Genomic DNA, 19638 nt, shown 5'->3' with positions numbered 1-19638 from the left:
CTCCATGCTGCTGGTACCATGGGTCGGAGTTGGCTGGTAGACACATCGCACAGGAGCTAGTGGAAACATCCTCAATTGGAGCCCCGAAATGGTGGTGCAGTAAGCCGGGATCTCGGTGTCTGACCATTGTGCTTCCACCAGTGCTGCGTAGTCTGTTCCTGAAGACGATATGCCTACTGAGTGGAGGCAGAGGCGAGACAGTGTGTCGGCGACAACGTTGTTCTTCCCTGTGATGTGGCGGACGTCCGTGGTGAATTCTGAAATAAAGGACAGATGCCTCTGCTGCCGAGCCGACCGTGGGTCCGATACCTTGGCCAGTGCGAAGGTGAGGGGCTTGTGGTCCATATACACAGTGAACTCCCCTCGAGGAAGTACCGGAAATGCCGTACAGACAGATAGAGCGCTAGCAACTCTGTCGAAGGCACTATACTTCACCTCTGGTGCCGGCTGAAGAAAGCAAGTGGTCGCCACTGGTCCTCGATGAGCTGCTCCAGGACTCCGCCGACTGTCGTGTCGAAAGCATCAACTATGAGTGCCATGAGTACATCGACTCTTGGGTGCACTAGGAGGGCCGCCTTTGCTAGTGCCTCCTTGGTCTGCTCGAACGCCTCTGTGGACTCTGCGTCCCATGCCACTTCTTTGGCCTTGCCAGCCATCTGGCTGAACAAGGGTCTCATGATGCGTGCCGGCATGAACCGATGATAAAGGTTGACCATCCCTATGAACTCCTGCAGGCCCTTGACTTGCTGGGCTTGGGGGAACTGGCGGATGGCCATGTTGGTTGACTCTGTGGCCCAAGAAGTTGATCTCCGTCAGCCTGAACTGGCACTTGGCCAAATTGATTGCCAGTCTGTGGTCGCTCAGGCGTTGGCAGAGCTGGCACAAATGTGCCACGTGCTCTTGGTGCGAACTGCTGGCCACCAGGATACCGTCCAAGTAAATGAAAACGAAATCCAGGCCGCGTCCCACCGAGTCCATGAGCCTTTGGAAAGTTTTGGCTGCATTCTTAAGACTGAAAGGCATCCTCAGGAATTCGAACAAGCCAAACGGGGTGATGAAGACTGTCTTGGGTATCCCCTGAGCAGGTTGGTTTTTGAGAAGATGGTTGCTCCGTGCAGGAGTGCCTTAAGCTTAGTGTACCTGTCCTCTGTTGGTGGCTGGCGTAGGAAGTCGATGATCCGGCCTGCCGTCTCCTGGTCGAGCGTGCTGACCACGTAGTAGTACCACATGGCGTCGGCTGTAATGTCTGATATTGAACTGGGCCTCAGCCTGCTCGAACCAAACGTGGGGCTGAGTGGCCCAGAAAGTCGGGAGCTTCAGAGAGACCATGCTGTGCGAGTTGCTCGAGCTCATGGCTGGCCACTGAGTTGCTGGCTCCAGACGCCGTCTGGAACGTCGGGGTCACCAGTGTAGTCGTGCGTAACGCGCTACTAAAGAAACACACGGAGGCAGAGAGAGCTGAACTCAGAATGCCTTTACTGATTCAAAATTGCACAGTTAAATCTCCCCTCCCATGGGCCACTGCGACCCGCAGGGCGGACATGACGTCAGACTGTCCCCGGGAGGTCCGCCCTGAGCGGGTAGTTCCAAACGCGCTACTGCGTGTCTGCCCGCGGCTCCCAATGGTGGTTCGAGTCCCATGTGTGCGGGCTGCCACACCCCGGTTATTATTGCTGGTGCTGTAAAACAATACCGCCATCAGTGTCAGTACAATAAACCTGATCCTGATTCTGAAACTGGTCCATGCTGACCACAGTGTCTTTTTTGCTCGTCCCAGTTCACCTCATAACCACCCAAGCCATGTACCAATCCAAATGCCTCTTAAATGTCACAATCCTGCCACTGTAGCTTGGCAGTTCTCACAATGCTATTACAGCTCAGGGCATTGGAGTTCAGAGTTCATTTCTGGCACCATCTGTAAGGAGCTCGTGTGTCCTCCCCATGATCGCATGTGCTTCCTCTGGGTGCTCCAGTTCCCTCCCACAGTCCAAAGGGTTGGTGGGTTGCTGGACAGTGCAGCTCGCTGATCTGAAGGTCCTGTTCCCCGCTGAATCTCGAAATAAAATAAATAAAGTTGTACCCAGCCCAGCCACGTCCTCTGGCTGAATGCCTCAGGTGAAACTTTGTTATTGATTGTTACTTTATACTTGATAGTTATGATTAATATTAATTTTCATTGGTTTAATTTTGCTTCATAAATATTTTCATTTAATATTAATCCTATTAACAAGACTTCTTGACTTCATCTCCCACCGTCCTTGACCCTTTCTCAACCCATTCTGTCTGTCTGTATGTCTTCTGTCTCCTACCTGGCAACCTCCAAACACTCCTTTTGTTTCCTTGAACATCCACATTCCAAAGGCTTGTGTTGATACTAAAACCGATTCTGATCTGTATGAACAATATGCAAGACAAGAATTTTCGCTGCGTCTCGGTACAGGTGACAATAATAAACCATTTCCAATGAAAGAGTGCAGAGAAAATTTACAAGCATGTTGCTAGGAATTGAGGATTTGTTATGTGGAAAGGTTGAATAGGTTAAGACTTTATTCCCTGGAAGGTTAATGAATGAGGTGAGATTTGATAGAGGCATATTATGAGGGGGATGATAGGGTTAATGCAAACAGGCCTTTTCCACTGAAGTTGGCTGAGTCTAGAACTAGAGGTCAAGGGTTAAGGGTGAAGGTGGATTTTGAGAGGAAGCTTATTCACTCGGGGTGGTGAGAGTGTGAAATGAGCTGCCAGTGGAAGTGGTGGATGTGGGTTTGATTTCAACACTTAAGAGAAATTTGGATAAGTGCATGGATGGGAAGGGTGTGGAGTGCTATGGTCTGGGTGTGGGTTGATGAGACTAAGCAGGTTAATAGTTTGGCTTAGACTAGATGGGCTGAAGGACCTGTTTCTATGCTGTAGTGTTCTATGAAAAACATGCTTCTTGAAAGCCTGCGTTTTGAAGTCAAAAAATCATATAACCATGTAGATTCTGGGACTCTGAACTGAACACAGGAATTAGTCTACCCTGTCCCCCTCTCCTCTTTCAGGATAGCTTTGTCATGTATGGAAACAAGCAGTGAAATGCATCATTTGTGTCAACAACCAGCAGCATCTGTGACAAGAGAAACTGTTGACAATTTCAGGTCAATGCTCTGGTGAAAGGCTGTTGATCTGACACACTAACTCTTTCCTCCTTCACAGATGCTGCCTTCCAGCACCTTCAGATTTTTGTTTCTAATGTGTGACTGAATGAAACAGATCGGTCGAGCCATGTTAACCTACCAAACACTTCAAGCTTCATTTTCCTGTGGGCATTCACAGCTGACACAAAGAAACACGATGGAATCAATGGAAAACTATACACAAACAAAGACTAATTGAAAACACAACAAATTATGCAAGTACAAAAAGAGAAATAAAATATTAATAATAAATTAACAAGTAATAATATTGTGGGCATGAGTAGAAAGGAGTCCTTAAAAGTGAGTGCACAGGTTGTGGAAGCAGTTCAGAGTAGTAGTGGTGAGTGAAGTTATCCTCATTGGTTCAGGAGCCTGATGGTTGAGGGCTAAACCAGAACGTGGTGGTGTGGGACTAAGGCTGCTGTACCTCCTTTCAGATGGCTGCAGTGAGAAGAGAGCGTACACTTTGTGTCCTGCGGGCAAAGACTTTCCTTGTATTTCATGAGCTTTTGTATTTTCCAGGTCTGTCATCTCAGAACTTCAAAAAATCCAAAGGTTTAACTGTATCCTTTATGCTATATATATCATTATCAGCTGTGTCACTATATGTGTATGTGTTTCATTAGACCATAAAGACATTGGGGTAGAATCAAGCCATTTGGCCCATTGAGTCTTCTGCCATTCCATCATGGCTGATTTATTATCCCTCTCAACTCCGTTCTCCTGCCTTCTGTCTGTAATCTTTGATGTCCTGACAAATCACAAACTATCAACTTCCACTTTAAATATACCCAATTGCTTGGCCTCCACAGCCATCCATTGCAATGAATTCCACAGATTCACTGACCTCCTAGGAAGGAATTTCCAAGGTTAGACTCCAACCATTTAAAGATATCAGGAAGCATGTTGAAACCCACCCGATACAGAAAGACCAGGACAGAGGGAATGTAAAGAGGATGTTTCCATTAGTAAGGGAGTCTAGGATCCAAAGGCATGACTTCAGAATAAAGGAACATTCCTTCAAAACCAAGATGAGTAAGAGTTTGATCAGCTAGAGGGTGGTGAATCTGTTGAATTCACTGCCACAGTTATTAGGTGTATTTAAGGCAAATGTTGATATATTCCTGATTGGTAAGCGGATTACAGATTATGGGGAGAAGGCAGGAGAACAGGCTTGGAAAAAAAAAATCAGCCATGGCTGGATGATGGCACAGACACAATGGCCTAAATCTGACAGGAAATCAGTGGTGTGCCACAGGGATCAGTGCTGGGTCCATTGTTGTTTGTCATCTATATCAATGATCTGGATGATACTGTGGTAAATTGGATCAGCAAATTTGATGATGATACAAAGATTGGAGGTGTAGGAAGATTTTCAAAGCTTGCAGAGGGATTTGGACCAGCTGGGGAAATGGGCTAAAAAATGGCAAATGGAGTTTAATGCAGACAAGTGTGAGATATTGCACTTTGGAAGGACAAACCAAGGTAGAACATACAAGTTAAATGGTAGGATACTAAGGAGTGCAGTAGAACAGAGGGATCTGGGAATACAGATACATAATTCCCTAAAAGTGGTGTCACAGTTAGATAGGGTTGTAAAGAGAGCTTTTGGTACATTGGCCTTTATAAATCAAAGTATTGAGTATAAGAGTTGGAATGTTATGGTGAGGTTGTATAAGATATTGGTGAGGCTGAATTTGGAGTATTGTGAGCAGTTTTGGTCACCTAATTACAGGAAGGATATTAATAAGGTTGAAAGAGTGCAGAGGTGTATAAGGATGTTGCCTAGACTTGAGAAACTGAGTTATAGAGAAAGGTTGAATAGGTTAGGACTTTATTCCCTGGAGCATAGAAGAATGAGGGGAGTTTTGATAGCGGTGTATAAAATTATGATGGGTATAGATAGAGTGAATGCAAGCAGGCTTTTTCCACTGAGACTAGGGGAGAAAAAAACCAGAGGACATGGGTTAAGGGTGAATGGGGAAAAGTTCAAAGGGAATATTGGGGGGTGGGCTTCTTCATACAGAGAGAGAGGTGGGAGTGTAGAATGATCTGCCAGATGAAGTGGTAAATGCAGGCTCACCTTTAACATTTAAGAAAATCTTGGACAGGTACATGGGTGAGGTGTATGGAGGGATATGGTCCAGGTGCAGGTCAGTGGAACTAGGCAGAAAAATGGTTCGGCACAGCCAAGAAGGGCCAAAAGGCCTGTTTATGTGCTGTAATGTTCTATGGAAACCAGAACGCTGTAGGGATGGTTAAACAGGGTTGGGGTTCCCAACCTGGGGTCCATGGACCCTTTAGTTAATGGTAGGGGTCCATAGCATAAAAAAATGTTAGGAACCCCTGGTTTCGGGCATTAGGGGTTCTTGAACAGAAGCTGGTAAATGGATCTCCTGTGATATGATACAAATTGAATTGAATTGACTTTTATTTCTTACATCCTTCATCTACATGAGGTGTAAAAATCTTTGTTACGTCCCTGTGTAAATATGCAATCACAGTAATTTATAATAAACAAAATAGTCAGTGTAACATAGAAATACACTCAAATCAGCTTGAGTTAATCAGCCTGATGTCCTGGTGGAAGAAGCTGTCCCGGAGCCTGTTGGTCCTGGCTTTTATGCTGAGGTACCATTTCCCGGATGGTAGCAGCTGGAATAGATGGTGGAACAGTTGGGGTGACTGGTCCCCAGTGATCCTTTGGGCCCTTTTCTCACACCTGTCCTGAATCATGGAAGTTCATGTCTACAGATAAGGGGTCAGCACAACATTGTGGGCCAAAAAGGTCTGTACTCTGCTGTACACTCTGAAGTTATTTATTTAGAGAAACTATGCTAACAGGCCCTTCCAGCACAATGAGTCCCATGCCACCCAACTAACCTACATCTTTGGAATGTGGGAGGAAACTCAGGCGGTCACACGGAGAACATACAAACTCTTTACAGCGCTGGAAATTGAATCCCAGTCACTGGCACTATAAATCGATGCGCTCACTGCTACGCTGCCGTGCAAACATGTTACATGGAAATCTACAGCACGTTACAGGCCCTTCAGCCCACAATGTTGTACCGATCATGTGACCTCTAGAAACTGCCTAGAATTACCCTACCTCATAGCCCTCTATTTTTCTAAGCTCCATGTACCTATCTAAGAGGCTCTTAAAAGACCCTATTGTACACAATTTGTCATTGTAGGTTTTAATTGTCAGTTAACAATGGAACATATAGTTTCCACATTGGCATCGTGTTCACTGGTGGGGTTGGAGGTGTGGTTTGTCTAAATTTGTCCAATCTCTCGTTACAGTTTTTTTTAACACATGTCCTTGTAGTTCTGCTAGAGAATTCCAGCTGTCTGAAGCGAGAGCCCTCATCGCTTGACCATTCTGTCACTCAGCGGCCTGAGGAGACCAGCCACTCGGAGGCAGAGGAGGGCTGGAGCGTCGAGGGAGCGCTGACAAAGACAGGCAGGGCGATCCAAGATATCGAGCTACTGCTAGAGGCGAACCGGGAAGTGCAGAGGGAAAAGTCACGGAAGAGAGGCAAAGAGTTGAGCACTATCAGGGAAACAAAGGGGTGCAGCGGGTAACAGATCAATGTCCCCTGGTCTGAGGTTGAAGCGGGGAAGGCCAGATCAAAGAACCTAACCCAGGGATTTGATCAGTTACATTGCTTGTCACTGTGCATTCAAAGGCGTATCGTGAACTTCGGGGTAATGGACTCTCCATCTAGTTGAATTCCATGTGATTATGGTGCCCTCTTGGTCTTTAGAAGATGCACAAATACTGCAGAGATGAGGGTTCCGAGGTGGTGGAGGCACATGAGACTGCGGACCTGAAACAATGCACAATCTGGTGGAGGATCAGCAGATCGAGCAGCTGCTGCGGGGAGAAGAATTGTCAACGTTTCAGGTGGAAACCCTGTGCCACAGGGGAGGGAGAAGAGTGGAGTCAGGTAGAGGAGGGGAGTGATAGAATTGGGGAATGGGCAGGTAGACGGAGCCAGGTAGAGGGTGAGGGTGCAACAGCAAAACTCCACCTCCCTATGGTGACCATGGGGGTGGTCATGTGGCTGTCCGAAGCTGCAACAGATGGGAACCACCGTTTGGGGTGTCAGAATTCAATACTGCGAGGAGTCTGTACATCCTCCTGTGGGATGTGTGGGTTTCCTCCAGGTCTTCCGGTTTCCTATAGTCCAAAGGTTAGTAGGTGATTGTAAATTGCCCGTGATTAGGCTAGGGTTAAATTGGGGAGGGCCAGAAGGGCCTGTTCCGCGCTGTTTCTCCAAATAAACAAACAGTCGTGCATGGTTTATTATAGGGAGGTTTTACCAGGATGTTGCCCGGACTTGGGGATCTGAGTTACAAGGAGGGGTTGTGTGTACTCTGGGACTTTATTCCTTGCAACAAGAGTGACCTGATAGATCATAAGGGGTTTAGTCAGGGTGAAAGCACATCGTCATTTTCTCGGGGGGGGGGGGGTGTAGGTGTCAGACAAAGGTGAGAGATTAGGAGCAACTCCTTCACAAAAAAAGTGGTGTGTATTTGAAATGACCTGCCAGAAGTGGTGGTTGAGGTAGGTACATTAGCAATATATAAAAGCCTTCCAGATAAATACATGGACTGCAAAGGGTAAAGAGGGATATGGACCAAACACAGGCAGCAGGACTTGCTGGCAGGGCAACTAAGTCGGCAGGTAAGGGCATGTTTCCCTGCTGTGGAATCTGTGACCAATATGCAGTGCAGTCAGAGACTATCGTTCACTTGAGACACAAAGAACATCTCTCCTCTGATGGACAAGAATGGGGATATTAGTACCAGCCAGTGTTTATTCTTCAACCAACAACACTTAAAGATTCAAGATTGTTTAATATCATTTGCAATATACAAGTGTAAACAAAAACAAAATAATTATTATTCCAGATCAGATGCAATGCAAAAAAAAACCCACAAAGGAGCACAATAATAATTCTAAAAACACTCTTAAATATAAATACATAAGATAACTGAAATATGTAGATTATGTCCATAAACTAACACTAGGCACACGTATCTGTACATAAAGTGACTGACAGGTGGTTGGGGATGTGGAGAGGTGGGTTAATGGATAGACGTTGTTGATCAGAACTGCCGCTTGGAGAAAGTAACTGTCTGAGTCTGGTGGTCCTGGCGTGGATGCTGTATAGTCTCCTCCCTGATGGGAGTGGGACAGACAGTCCATGAGCAGGGTGGGGGAAATCCGTCATGATGTTGCTGGCCCTTTCTGCGTATATGTCCTTGGTGGTGGGTGGGCTGGTGCCAGTGATGGGTTGGGCAGTTTTGACTACCTGTTACTAATGAAACCTGGCAGCTTCCTACAATAATGATTGTATGCAGAGCAAAGCCCTGGTCGTAGACTGCTCTGGACACCCTGATGTGAGTGAAACCTTGCTGTTGCGGGTACTCTGCACCAGCTGGTGTGTCTTGCACAGACCTGTCCCTAGTCTATCCTCTCGATGTTGTAGAAATTAATCATAGTCTTGCTTCAGGACAGTGGACTCCCCATTTTACCCAGTAGGATCCACAAATACCAGTGCAGTTACTGATCACTTAAGGGTGGGAAGTAGTCTGCAGGCCATCCACGCTCTGAGAGGGAAATAAATCTTAAAGCTCGACAGCAGACAGTTCTCATCTATCTGTATAGTCCTTTTCCTAGGGGCAGGGAAGTCTAAAGCCAGAGAGCATAGGCTTAAGGTGAAAGGAGAAAAATTTCAAGTTGTTTAATGCATTTCCAGTTCACGAGTGTAAGGGAGAATAAAGTAAGATCTGATTCAGCACACAAAAACATAATAAGATAGTGTTTCCACCGAGGGTGGTGGTTACGTAGTGTGACCTGCCAGAGGAAACTATAGAAGTGAATGTAATCACAATGTTTAAGAGACATTGCACAGGTATGTGTATCAGAGGTTTAGTGGGGTATGGGCCAAGTGCAGGCAAGGAGGACTTGCCTAGACAGGACAGAACAGCACAGAACCTTTGGCCACAATGTTGTGCTGAACCAGTCAAATGGCTAACTAATCTCTCCTGCCTACACGTTGTCCATGTCCCTCCATTTTCCTCACATTCAAGTGCCTATCTGAATGTCTTAAAAATCCATGTCTCTGCTTCTACAGCCATTGCAGGCAGCAGATTCCAGATGCCCACCACCGTCTGTGTAGAGAGTTAGCCAAGATGGACAACATGGACTGTGTGAATACTGTGGTGCTCTGGATCCATTCAATGAATAACTGCACTTTGCAAACCCCTTCCAGGGAAAGGTTAAAGCTTCAAAGGTTCCCAGCTCCAGGAAATAATTGTGGATTCTTTCAGCAAGAACGTAGGAAGAATTTCCTACTTAAAGGTGGGGCAGGGTGGGGGAAGAGAGGCCACACCGCAAAGTAACTTGTATGTGAGTGTTTTGACTTAGAATGAGATTTAATATAAATGCTAATCTTTCTTGCGGTCTCTTGCACTACTACAGGTTGGCCTCAAAAGCAGAAGTGAAAGCACATGTTTTGGATATATATACTGATGATTTTTGCAAGTTCTGTAGATTGTATTGTGCCATTCTGTACCTTATAGTGAATAAAATGTGGGGGTTGTTTATTTCAAATCATTTATTGAAGTAGTGAGTTCTGTTGCATTCAATGTTTTGCCCAAGACTTCCACCTTGAATGCATGGTAGAAAAGGCTTGGGTGCTCATAAGAGCAGAAAATCTATGCTGTTGTCTCCAGGAGAAGCTCTCAGTTGTCGGAAATACAGGCAGTGATGGGAATATCTGTTGTTCTTCCATCATCAATTCTCTTGGTCATCTCTTCAAAAACATCAGATTCTACAACTGAACATCACAGATACCCTGTCCTGGTCCAACCATGTTGACACCACAGTTATACTCAACAAGGCTGAAGAAATTCAACATATTCCCTTTAACCCTCACCTAACATATCAGTGCACCATAGAAAGCATCCTATCCTGGTGTAACAACTACTCTGCACATGACCACAAGCAACTGTAGAGTTGTGGGCATCACAGAAACCAGCCTCTACTCTACGGACTCGACCTACAGTTATCACCGCCTCAGAAAAGCAACCAGCATAATCTGGACGTAGGGCAGAAGATAAATACCACTGTATTAAATAATCCACTAGTACAATAAGGTGGGCTCTTGACCTCACAATCTACCATGTTATGACCTTACAAATATCTGTGCTGCATGGCACTCTGTAACTATAGCACTTCATTATGCATTCTGTTAATGCTTTCCATTGTACTAATTTGATGCGCTGTTGTAATGAATGGTTATGTATGAATAGTTTGTCACATTACCAAATACCAACAGCGATGTCCTATGACTCTCAGCTCCCAACAACCATTGTCACCACATCATGGGCAGAAAGGGAGTTTCCTTTTACCTGATCTAAGTGACTTGGATATGTTGATTTTTTGTTTTGTGTGCTGCTGAGAGAGGGGTCAGGGCCTATGATAAAATGCATCAAGGTTCAACTTTTCAACATCTGTTGGAGTTTTTTGAGGGTGTAACAAGGATTCTGTTGGAGTTTTTTTTGAGGGTGTAACAAGGATGTTAGACGAGGGTAAGCCAGTAGATGTTGTGTACCTAGATTTTCAGAAGGCATTCGATAAGGTGCCACATAGGAGATTGGTGAGTAAAATCAGAGCTCATGGCATTGGGGGCAGGGTTTCAACATGGATAGAAAACTGGTTGGCAGGTAGAAAGCAAAGGGTAGCAGTGAATGGGTGTTTCTCAGACTGGCTGGAGGTGACTAGTGGGGTACCACAGGGCTCTGTATTGGGACCACAGCTCTTTAAGATTTATGTCAATGATTTAGATGAGGGCATTGAAAACTATCAGCAAGTTTGCTGACGATACTAAACTGGGTGGCAGTGTGACATGCGAAGAGGACGTTAGGAGAATACAGGGAGACTTGGATAGGCTGAGTGAGTGGGCAGATACTTGGCAGATGTCATTCAATGTGAATAAATGTGAAGTTATCTACTTTGGAAGCTGGAACAAGAGGGCAGAGTATTGTCTGAATGGTGTCGAGTTAGGTAAGGGAGAAATGCAAAGAGACCTAGGAGTCCTAGTTAAGTCAATGAAGGTGAATGAGCAAGTGCAACAGGCAGTGAAGAGGGCAAATGGAATGTTGGCCTTTGTTACAAGGGGAATTGAATACAAGAGCAAGGATATTCTTTTGCATTTGTACAGGGCCCTGGTGAGACCACACCTGGAATATTGTGTACAGTTTTGGTCTCCAGGTTTAAGGAAGGACATTCTGGCAATTGAAGTGCAGCGTAGATTCACTAGGTTGATTCCTGGGATGGCAGGGCTGTCTTACGCAGAGAGATTGGAGAGATTGGGCTTGTACACTCTGGAATTGAGGAGATTGAGAGGGGATCTGATTGAAACGTTTAAGATAATTAAAGGATTTGATAGGATTGAGGCAGGAAATATGTTCCAGATGTTGGGAGAGTCCAGTACCAGAGGGCATGGATTGAGAATAAGAGGTCAGTTATTTAAAACAGAGTTGAGGAAGAGCTTCTTCTCCCAGAGAGTTGTGGAGGTGTGGAATGCACTGCCTCGGAAGACAGTGGAGGCCAATTCTCTGGATGCTTTCAAGAAGGAGCTGGATAGATATCTGATGGATAGGGGAATCAAGGGATATGGGGACAAGGCAGGGACTGGGTATTGATAGTGAATGATCAGCCATGATCTCAGAATGGCGGTGCAGACTCGAGGGGCCGAATGGTCTACTTCTGCACCTATTGTCTATCTGTGTGTATTAGGAATTTGCTGTGGTGTGTTGGTGTGTCATGGTTCAACAATTAGAATTATATAAAAATTAAAGTTAAACGTTGAAATGCAGATATGTGCATAAATACCAGCAAGTATGTACAATATAAATGGTTTACAGTACAGTGGTGGGAGGAGTAGGGTGGGGGCAGGGGCTAACTAGGACAGTTGATCAGATTAGCTGCATGGGGGAAAGAAACACTTCGGATGGTGTAAAGCCCTGTAGCACTTTTGAAGGTCATGCAGCGCAATAGGGAAGTCACGACATGTACACAAGGGATGGATTACACCAGAAACTAAGGGGATCGATATCCTTGCGGCCAAGTTTGCTAGAGCTGTGGGGGAAGGTTTAAACTAATTTGGCAGGGGGTGGGAACTGGAGTGATAGAGCTGAGGATGGGGCAGTTGATCTTCAATAGACAATAGGTGCAGAAGTAGACCATTTGGCCCTTCAAGCCTGCAACAAACAGAATGTGCAGTGAGACTGCTAGCAAGGACAGGCTGATTAATAACAGGATGAGTTACAATGTAAAAGGGTCAAATCATAAAAGGTGATCAATATAGAAGAACTGAATAATAGACAATAGGTGCAAAAGTAGACCATTCGGCCCTTTGAGACTGCACCGCCATTCTGAGATCATGGCTGATCATCTACTATCAATACCTGGTTCCTGCTTTGTCTCCATATCCCTTGATTCTCCTATCCATCAGATACCTATCAAGCTCCTTGAAAGCATCCAGAGAATTGGCCTCCACTGCCTTCAGAGGCAGTGCATTCCACACCCCCACAACTCTCTGGGAGAAGAAGTTTTTCCTTAACTCTGTCCTAAATGACCTACCTACTCAAACCATGCCCTCTGGTACTGGACTCTCCCAGCATCTGGAACATATGTCCTGCCTCTATCTTGTCCAATCCCTTAATAATCTTATATGTTGCAATCAGATCCCCTCTCAATCTCCTTAATTCCAGTGTGTACAAACCCAGTCTCTCTAAACTCTCCGCGTAAGACAGTCCGGACATCCCAGGAATTAACCTTGTGAATCTATGCTGCACTTCCTCTACAGCCAGGATGTCCTTCCTTAACCCTGGAGACCAAAACTGTACACAATACTCCAGGTGTGGTCTCACCAGGGCCCTGTACAAATGCAAAAGGATTTCCTTGCTCTTGTACTCAATTCCCTTTGTAATAAAGGCCAACATCCCATTAGCCTTCTTCACTGCCTGCTGCACTTGCTCATTCACCTTCAGTGACTGATGAACAAGGACTCCTAGATCTCTTTGTATTTCTCCTTTACCTAACTCTACACCGTTCAGATAATAATCTGCCTTCCTGTTCTTACTCCCAAAGTGGATAACCTCACACTTATTCACATTAAACGTCATCTGCCCACTCACCCAGCCTATCCAAGTCACCCTGAATTCTCCTAACATCTTCATCACATGTCACACTGCCACCCAGCTTAGTATCATCAGCAAACTTGCTGATGTTATTCTCAATGCCTTCATCTAAATCATAAACAGATGTGGTCCCAATACCGAGCCCTGTGGCACCCCACTAGTCACCACCTGCCATTCCGAGAAACACCCATTCACTGCTACCCTTTGCTTTCTATCTGTCAATCAGTTTTCTATCCATGTCAATATCTTCCCCCCAATGCCATGAGCTCTGATTTTACCCACCAATCTTCTATGTGGGACCTTATCAAATGCTTTCTGAAAATTGAGGTACACTACATCCACTGGATCTCCCTTGTCTAACTTCCTGGTTACATCCTCAAAAAACTCCAATGGATTAGTCAAGCATGATTTGCTCTTGGTAAATCCATGCTGGCTCGGCCCAATCCTATCACTGCTATCTAGATATGCCACTATTTCATCTTTAATAATGGACTCTAGAATCTTCCCCACTACTGATGTTAGGCTGACAGGACAATAGTTCTGTTTTCTTCCTCCCTCCTTTCTTAAAAAGTGGGATAACATTAGCCATTCTCCAATCCTCAGGAACTGATCCTGAATCTAAGGAACATTGGAAAATGATTACCAATGCATCCCCAATTTCCAGAGCCGCCACCTTTAGTACCCTAGGATGCAGGCCATCTGGACCTGGGGATTTGTTAGCCTTCAGTCCCTTCAGTCTACTCATCACCATTTCCTTCCTAATGTCAAATCTGTTTCATTTCCTCTGTTACCCTATGTCCTTGGCCCATCCATACATCTGGGAGATTGCTTGTGTCTTCCCCAGTGAAGACAGATCTAAAGTACTTATTAAATTCTTCTGCCATAACAATTTCACCCAATTCATTCTTCAAGGGCCCAACATTGTTCTTAACTATCTTCTTTCTCTTCACATACCTAAAAAAGCTTTTGCTATCCTTTATATTCCTGGCTAGCTTGCGTTCGTAACTCATTTTTTCTCCCCATATTGCCTTTTTAGTTAAGTTCTGTTGTTCCTTAAAAATTTCCCAATCATCTGTCTTCCCACTCACCTTAGCTCTATCATACTTTTTTTAAATTCAATGCAATCTCTGACTTCCTTTGTCAACCACTGTGGCCCCTCCCCCCCCTTTGAATCCTTCCTTCTACAGGAATGTGTTACATTTGAATGCATGCAGTATATAAAATAAGGTAGATGAACTTGAAGCATAGTTAATTAGCAGGAATGATGTGGGCTTCTCCGAGTTAGACCATAAGACATAGGAGCAGAATTAGGCCATTTGGCCCATTGATTCTGCTCCACCATTCAATTATGGCTGATCCTTTTCTCCCCCTCCTCAGCCTCAATCCTGGGTCTTCTCCCCATAACCTTTGATGCCATATCCAAATCAAGAACCTATCAATCAGTCCCTTAAATACCCCCGATGACCTGGCCTCCACAGCTGCCTGTGGTAACAAATTCCACAGATTCACCACCCTCTGGCTAAAGAAATTTCTCCACAACTATTTTAAATGGACACCCCTCTGTTCTGAGACTGTGCCCCCTTGTTCTAGACTCTCCCATGACGCAAATCATCTTTTCCACATCTACTCTGTCTTGGCCTTTCAACATTCGAAAGGTTTCAATGAGATCCCCCCTCATCCTTCTGAATTCCAGTGAGTACAGACTCAGAGCTTGTATGATAACCCTTTCATTCCCAGAATTATCCTTGTGAACCTCCTCTGAACCCTCTCCAATGCCAGCACATCTTTTCTAAGATGAGGAGCCCAAAACTGTTCACAATATACTGAGGTCTTATAAAGCCTCAGCATCACATCCCTGCTCTTGTATTCTAGACCTCTTGAAATGAATGCTTACATGGCATTTGCCTTCCTCACCACTGAATCTACCTGCAAATTAACCTTTAGTGTGTTCTGCACAAGAACTCCCAAGTCCCTATGCAACTCAGATTTTTGTATTTTCTCCGTTTAGAAATAAATGCACATTTATTTCTGCTACCAAAGTGCATGACAGTTTGCCACTCTCTTGCCCATTCTCCTAATCTGTTCAAGTCCTTCTGCAGCCTACCTGTTTCCTCAGCACTATCTGCGCCTCCACCAATTTTTGTATCATCTGCAAAATTAGCAACAAAGCTGTCTATTCCATTATCTACAAATGAGAAAATCTGCAGATGCTGGAAATACAAGCAACACACACAAACTGCTGGAGGATCTCAGCAGGCCAGGCAGCATCTATGGAAAAGAGTACAGTCGAGGTCTCAGCCTGAAAGGTCGACTATACTCTTTTCCATAGATGCTGCCTGGCCTACCGAGTTCCTCCAGCAGTTTGTGTTTTCCATCATCTAAGTCATTTATATACAGCATAAAAAGAAGTGATCCCAACATCAACCCCTGCAGGACACCTCTAGTCACTGACAGCCAACCAGAAAAGGATCCTTTTATTCCCACTCACTGCCTCCTACCAATGAGCCAATGCTCTGATCATGCCAGTAACTTTCCTGTAAACTTGATTTGGTAAGCAAGTTGTGGCTGAAAGAAAATTTTAGTTGGGAGCTTAACATCCAAGGGTGTACATTGTATGGAGAGAGGAGGTGGGTGGCTCTGTTGGTTTGAAAAAGAGAAAGTGAAATCTAATTAGAAAGTGACAGCATCAGGTGTAGAGTTATTGTGGGTAGAGCTAAGAAATTGCAAGGATAAAAAGACCCAGATGGCAGTTACATACAGACCTCTGAATAGTAGTAAAGATGAGGGCTACAAATTACAACAGGAGATAGTGTTACAATGGTCTTGGGGATTTCCATATGCAGGTAGATTGAGAAAATCAGTTTGGTGCTGGATCCCAAAGGGGAGAATTTGTAGAATGCCTACAAGATGGCTTTTCAGAGCAGCTTGTGGTTGAGCCCACCAGGGGATCTGCTATTCTGGATGGGGTGTTCTCCAATGAACTGGAGTTGATTTGAGAGTATAAGATTAAGGAACCTTGGGGAACAAGTGATCACAATATGATCAAGTTCGCCCTGCAATTTGAGAAGGAGAAGCTAAAGTCAGTATTACAATGGAGTAAAGGGAATTTACTGAGGCATGAGAGAGGAGCTGACCAAAGTTAACTAGCAGGGAAGATGGCAGAGCAACTATAGCTGTAGTTTCCAGGATCAATTCAGACAGCATAGGATAGAATCATTGAATGTTACAGTACATAAACAAGCCTTTTGGCCCTTCTTGGCTGTGCTGAACCATTTTTCTGCCTAGTCCCACTGACCTGCACCCAGCCCATATCCCTCCATACACCTCTCATCCGTGTACCTGTCCAAGTTTTTCTTAAATGTTAAAAATGAGCCCGCATTTACAACTTCATTTGGCAGCTCATTCCACACTCCCACCACTCTGTGTGTGAAGAAGCCCCCCCCTCAATGTTCCCTTTAAACTTTTGCCCCTTCACCCTCAACCCATGTCCTCTGGTTTTTTCTCCCCTAGCCTCACTGGAAAAAGCCTGCTTGCATTCACTCTATCTATACCCATCATAATTTTATATACCTCTATCAAATCTCCCCTCATTCTTCTACGCTCCAGGGAATAAAGTCCTAACCTATTCAACTCTGTAACTCAGTTTCTCAAGTCCCAACAACATCCTTGTAAACCTTCTCTGCACTCTTTCAACCTTATTAATATCCTTCCTGTAATTCAGTGACCAAAACAGCACACAATACTCCAAATTCGGCCTCACCATTGCCCTATACAACCTCACCATAATAACTTCAACTCTTATACTCAGTACTTTGACTTATAAAGCCCAATGTACCAAAAGCTCTCTTTACTACCCCGTCCATCTGTGATGCCACTTTTACAGAATTTTGTATCTGTATTCCTAGATTGGATAGATACATCCCAAAGTAGTAGTATTCTAAAGGCAGGGTGATCTAACTAGCTGACAAGAGAAGTCAAAGTCAACATAAAAGCAAAAGAAGACATATAATAGAGTAAAACTTAGTGGGAAGTTAGAGGATCAGGAAGCTTTTAAAAACCAGCAGGTTTACTAAATGGTCGTAAAGATGGAATACAAAGGTAGGCTAGCCAAAACTATCAGAGCATACCAAAAGTTTCTTCAGATATTTAAAGTGGTTATTGAACCATTGGAAAATGATGCTGGAGAGCAAGTAATGGGGGACACTGAATAAGTATTTTGCATCTGTCTTTGCTGTAGAAGAGTCTAGCGGGATGCCAGAAGTTCAAGAGTGTCAGGGACAGAAGTGAGTGTTTTAACTATTACTGAGGAGAAGGTTCTTGGGAAACCAAGGGGCTGAAAGTAGCTAAGTCATCGGGATCAGATGGTGTACACCCCAGGGTTCTGAAAGAGGTGGCTGAAGAGATTATGGAAGCATTAATGATCTTGCATGTGTCAGTTGATTCTGGAGGAATGGAAAATGAAAATCTCACTCCACTCTTCAAGAAGGGGAAAGAAGCAGAAGAAAGGAAATTCCAGGCCAGTTAGACTGACCTCAGTGGTTTGGAAGATGTTGGAGTCGATTCTTAAGGTTGTGCTTTTGGTGTATTGGAGGCACATAAAAGGGCAAAATCAACTTGATTTCCTTAAGGAAAATCTTGCCTGACAAATCTATTGGAATTCTGTGAAGAAGTAACAAGCAGGATAGACAGAAGAGAATCAGTGGATTTTCAGAAGGTATTTGACAAGGTGCTGCACACGAGGCTGCTTAACAAGTTAAGGGCCTGTGGTATCAATATCAGGTTCAATATCGTTGGCATATGTTGTGAAACGTGTTAACGTTATGGCAATAGTACAGTGAAATACACAATAGAGGGAAAAAACTGAATTACAGTATGTATATGTGTTTATGTGTATATATATATATATATATATTCAATTAAATAGTTAAGTTCAAATGAGGTGCAAAAAGAAACCCCAAACAAAAACATAGTGAGGTAGTGTTCACAGGTTCAATGTCTAATCAGAAATCGGATGGCAGAGGGGAAGAAGCTGTTCCTGAATTGTTGAGTGTGTGCCTTAAGGCTTCTGTACCTCCTCGACAGTAACAGTGAGAAGAGAGTATGTTCTGGGTGGTGGGGATCCTTAAAGATGGGTGTTGCCTTCCTAAGGCACTGCTCCTTGAAGATGTCTTGGATACTAGGGAGGCTGGTGCCCATGATAGAGCTGACTAATTTTACAAGTTTCTGCAAGTTATTTCTATCTTGTGTAGTAGCCCTCTCCCACCCCCATACTAGACAGTGATGCTGTCAGCCAGAATGCTCACCAAGGTACATTTGTAGAAGTTCTTGAATGGTTTTGTTAACAAACCAAATCTCAAGCGCCTAATGAAATATAGCTGCTGTATTGTCTTCTTTATAGCTCCATCATTATGTTGCATCTATGTTAGGTCCTCAGAGATATTGGCTCTACGCCTGTACTCTCTGGAATTCAGAAGAATGGAGAGGGATCTCATTGAAACCTATTGAATGTTGAAAGGCCTAGACAGAGTGGATGTGGAGAGGATATTTCCTATGGTGAGGGCTTTAGGACCAGAGGGCACTACCTCGGAATAGAGGGGATGTCCATTTAGAACAGAAATAAGGAATTTCATTAGCCAGAGGGTGGTGAATCTGTGGAATTTGTTGCCACAGGCAGCTGTGGAGGCTGCCATTGGGTTAATTTAAGCCAGGGGTTGATAAGGCATAAAGGAACATTGCAGAGAAGGTAGGAAATTGGGGCTGAGATAGAAATGGATCAGCCATGTTGAAATGGTGGAGCAGACTCGATGGGACAAGTAGCCTAATTTTGCTCCTACATCTTAAGCTAGCTTTAATTGTAAGGGGACTGGAATGCAGTGTGACTGTACCTGAGGCACTGTACGGTTTTGATCTCCTGTATCTAGGGATAATTGCCTTAGGCATAAAGCAAGATGGATTCCTGGGATTCAGACCAGTAAGAATGGTCTATCCTCACTGGTGTTTGGAAGAATGGGAGATCTCATGGGTTGGTTCAAAGTACATTTACCATCAAAGAATGTTTAGCATATAAATCTTGCAGGCAGCTACAAAACAAACAAGTCCATTAAAATCCATAGAAAAACCCACACCACATCACACTACAAAGACAGTAATACATGAAAGAATTTTTTAAGAAGCAAACAAAACCCACAGAACATGAACGACAAAGTGCCTGAAAGCCAGTCCATAGCCACAGAGCCAG

At 44.4% G+C, this 19638-nt stretch overlaps 1 protein-coding gene across 7 annotated transcripts in view; it reads left to right on the top strand.

Moving 5' to 3' along the window:
- Positions 1-9804, top strand: part of c7h5orf34 (chromosome 7 C5orf34 homolog) — a 34624-nt gene extending 24820 nt beyond the window's left edge. For 4 of the 7 annotated variants that reach the window (XM_059974228.1, XM_059974229.1, XM_059974232.1 and 1 more), the window contains 2 exons: positions 3699-3739; positions 6508-9804. In XM_059974228.1, the coding sequence (XP_059830211.1) occupies positions 3699-3739; positions 6508-6764 (298 nt within the window). In that variant the 3' untranslated portion in view covers positions 6765-9804. Of the gene's footprint in view, positions 1-3698; positions 3740-6507 lie in introns of those variants that run through there. The other 3 variants (XM_059974230.1, XR_009513024.1, XR_009513025.1) reach the window with 3 other exon arrangements.
- Positions 9805-19638: the final 9834 nt, after the last annotated feature.

The sequence above is a fragment of the Hypanus sabinus genome, chromosome 7 (genome assembly GCF_030144855.1).
Source record: "Hypanus sabinus isolate sHypSab1 chromosome 7, sHypSab1.hap1, whole genome shotgun sequence".
Classification (NCBI taxonomy): Eukaryota; Metazoa; Chordata; class Chondrichthyes; order Myliobatiformes; family Dasyatidae; genus Hypanus; species Hypanus sabinus.
The sequence above is the reverse complement of the archived record's forward strand: the minus strand, read 5'-3'. Positions and strand labels throughout refer to the sequence as shown.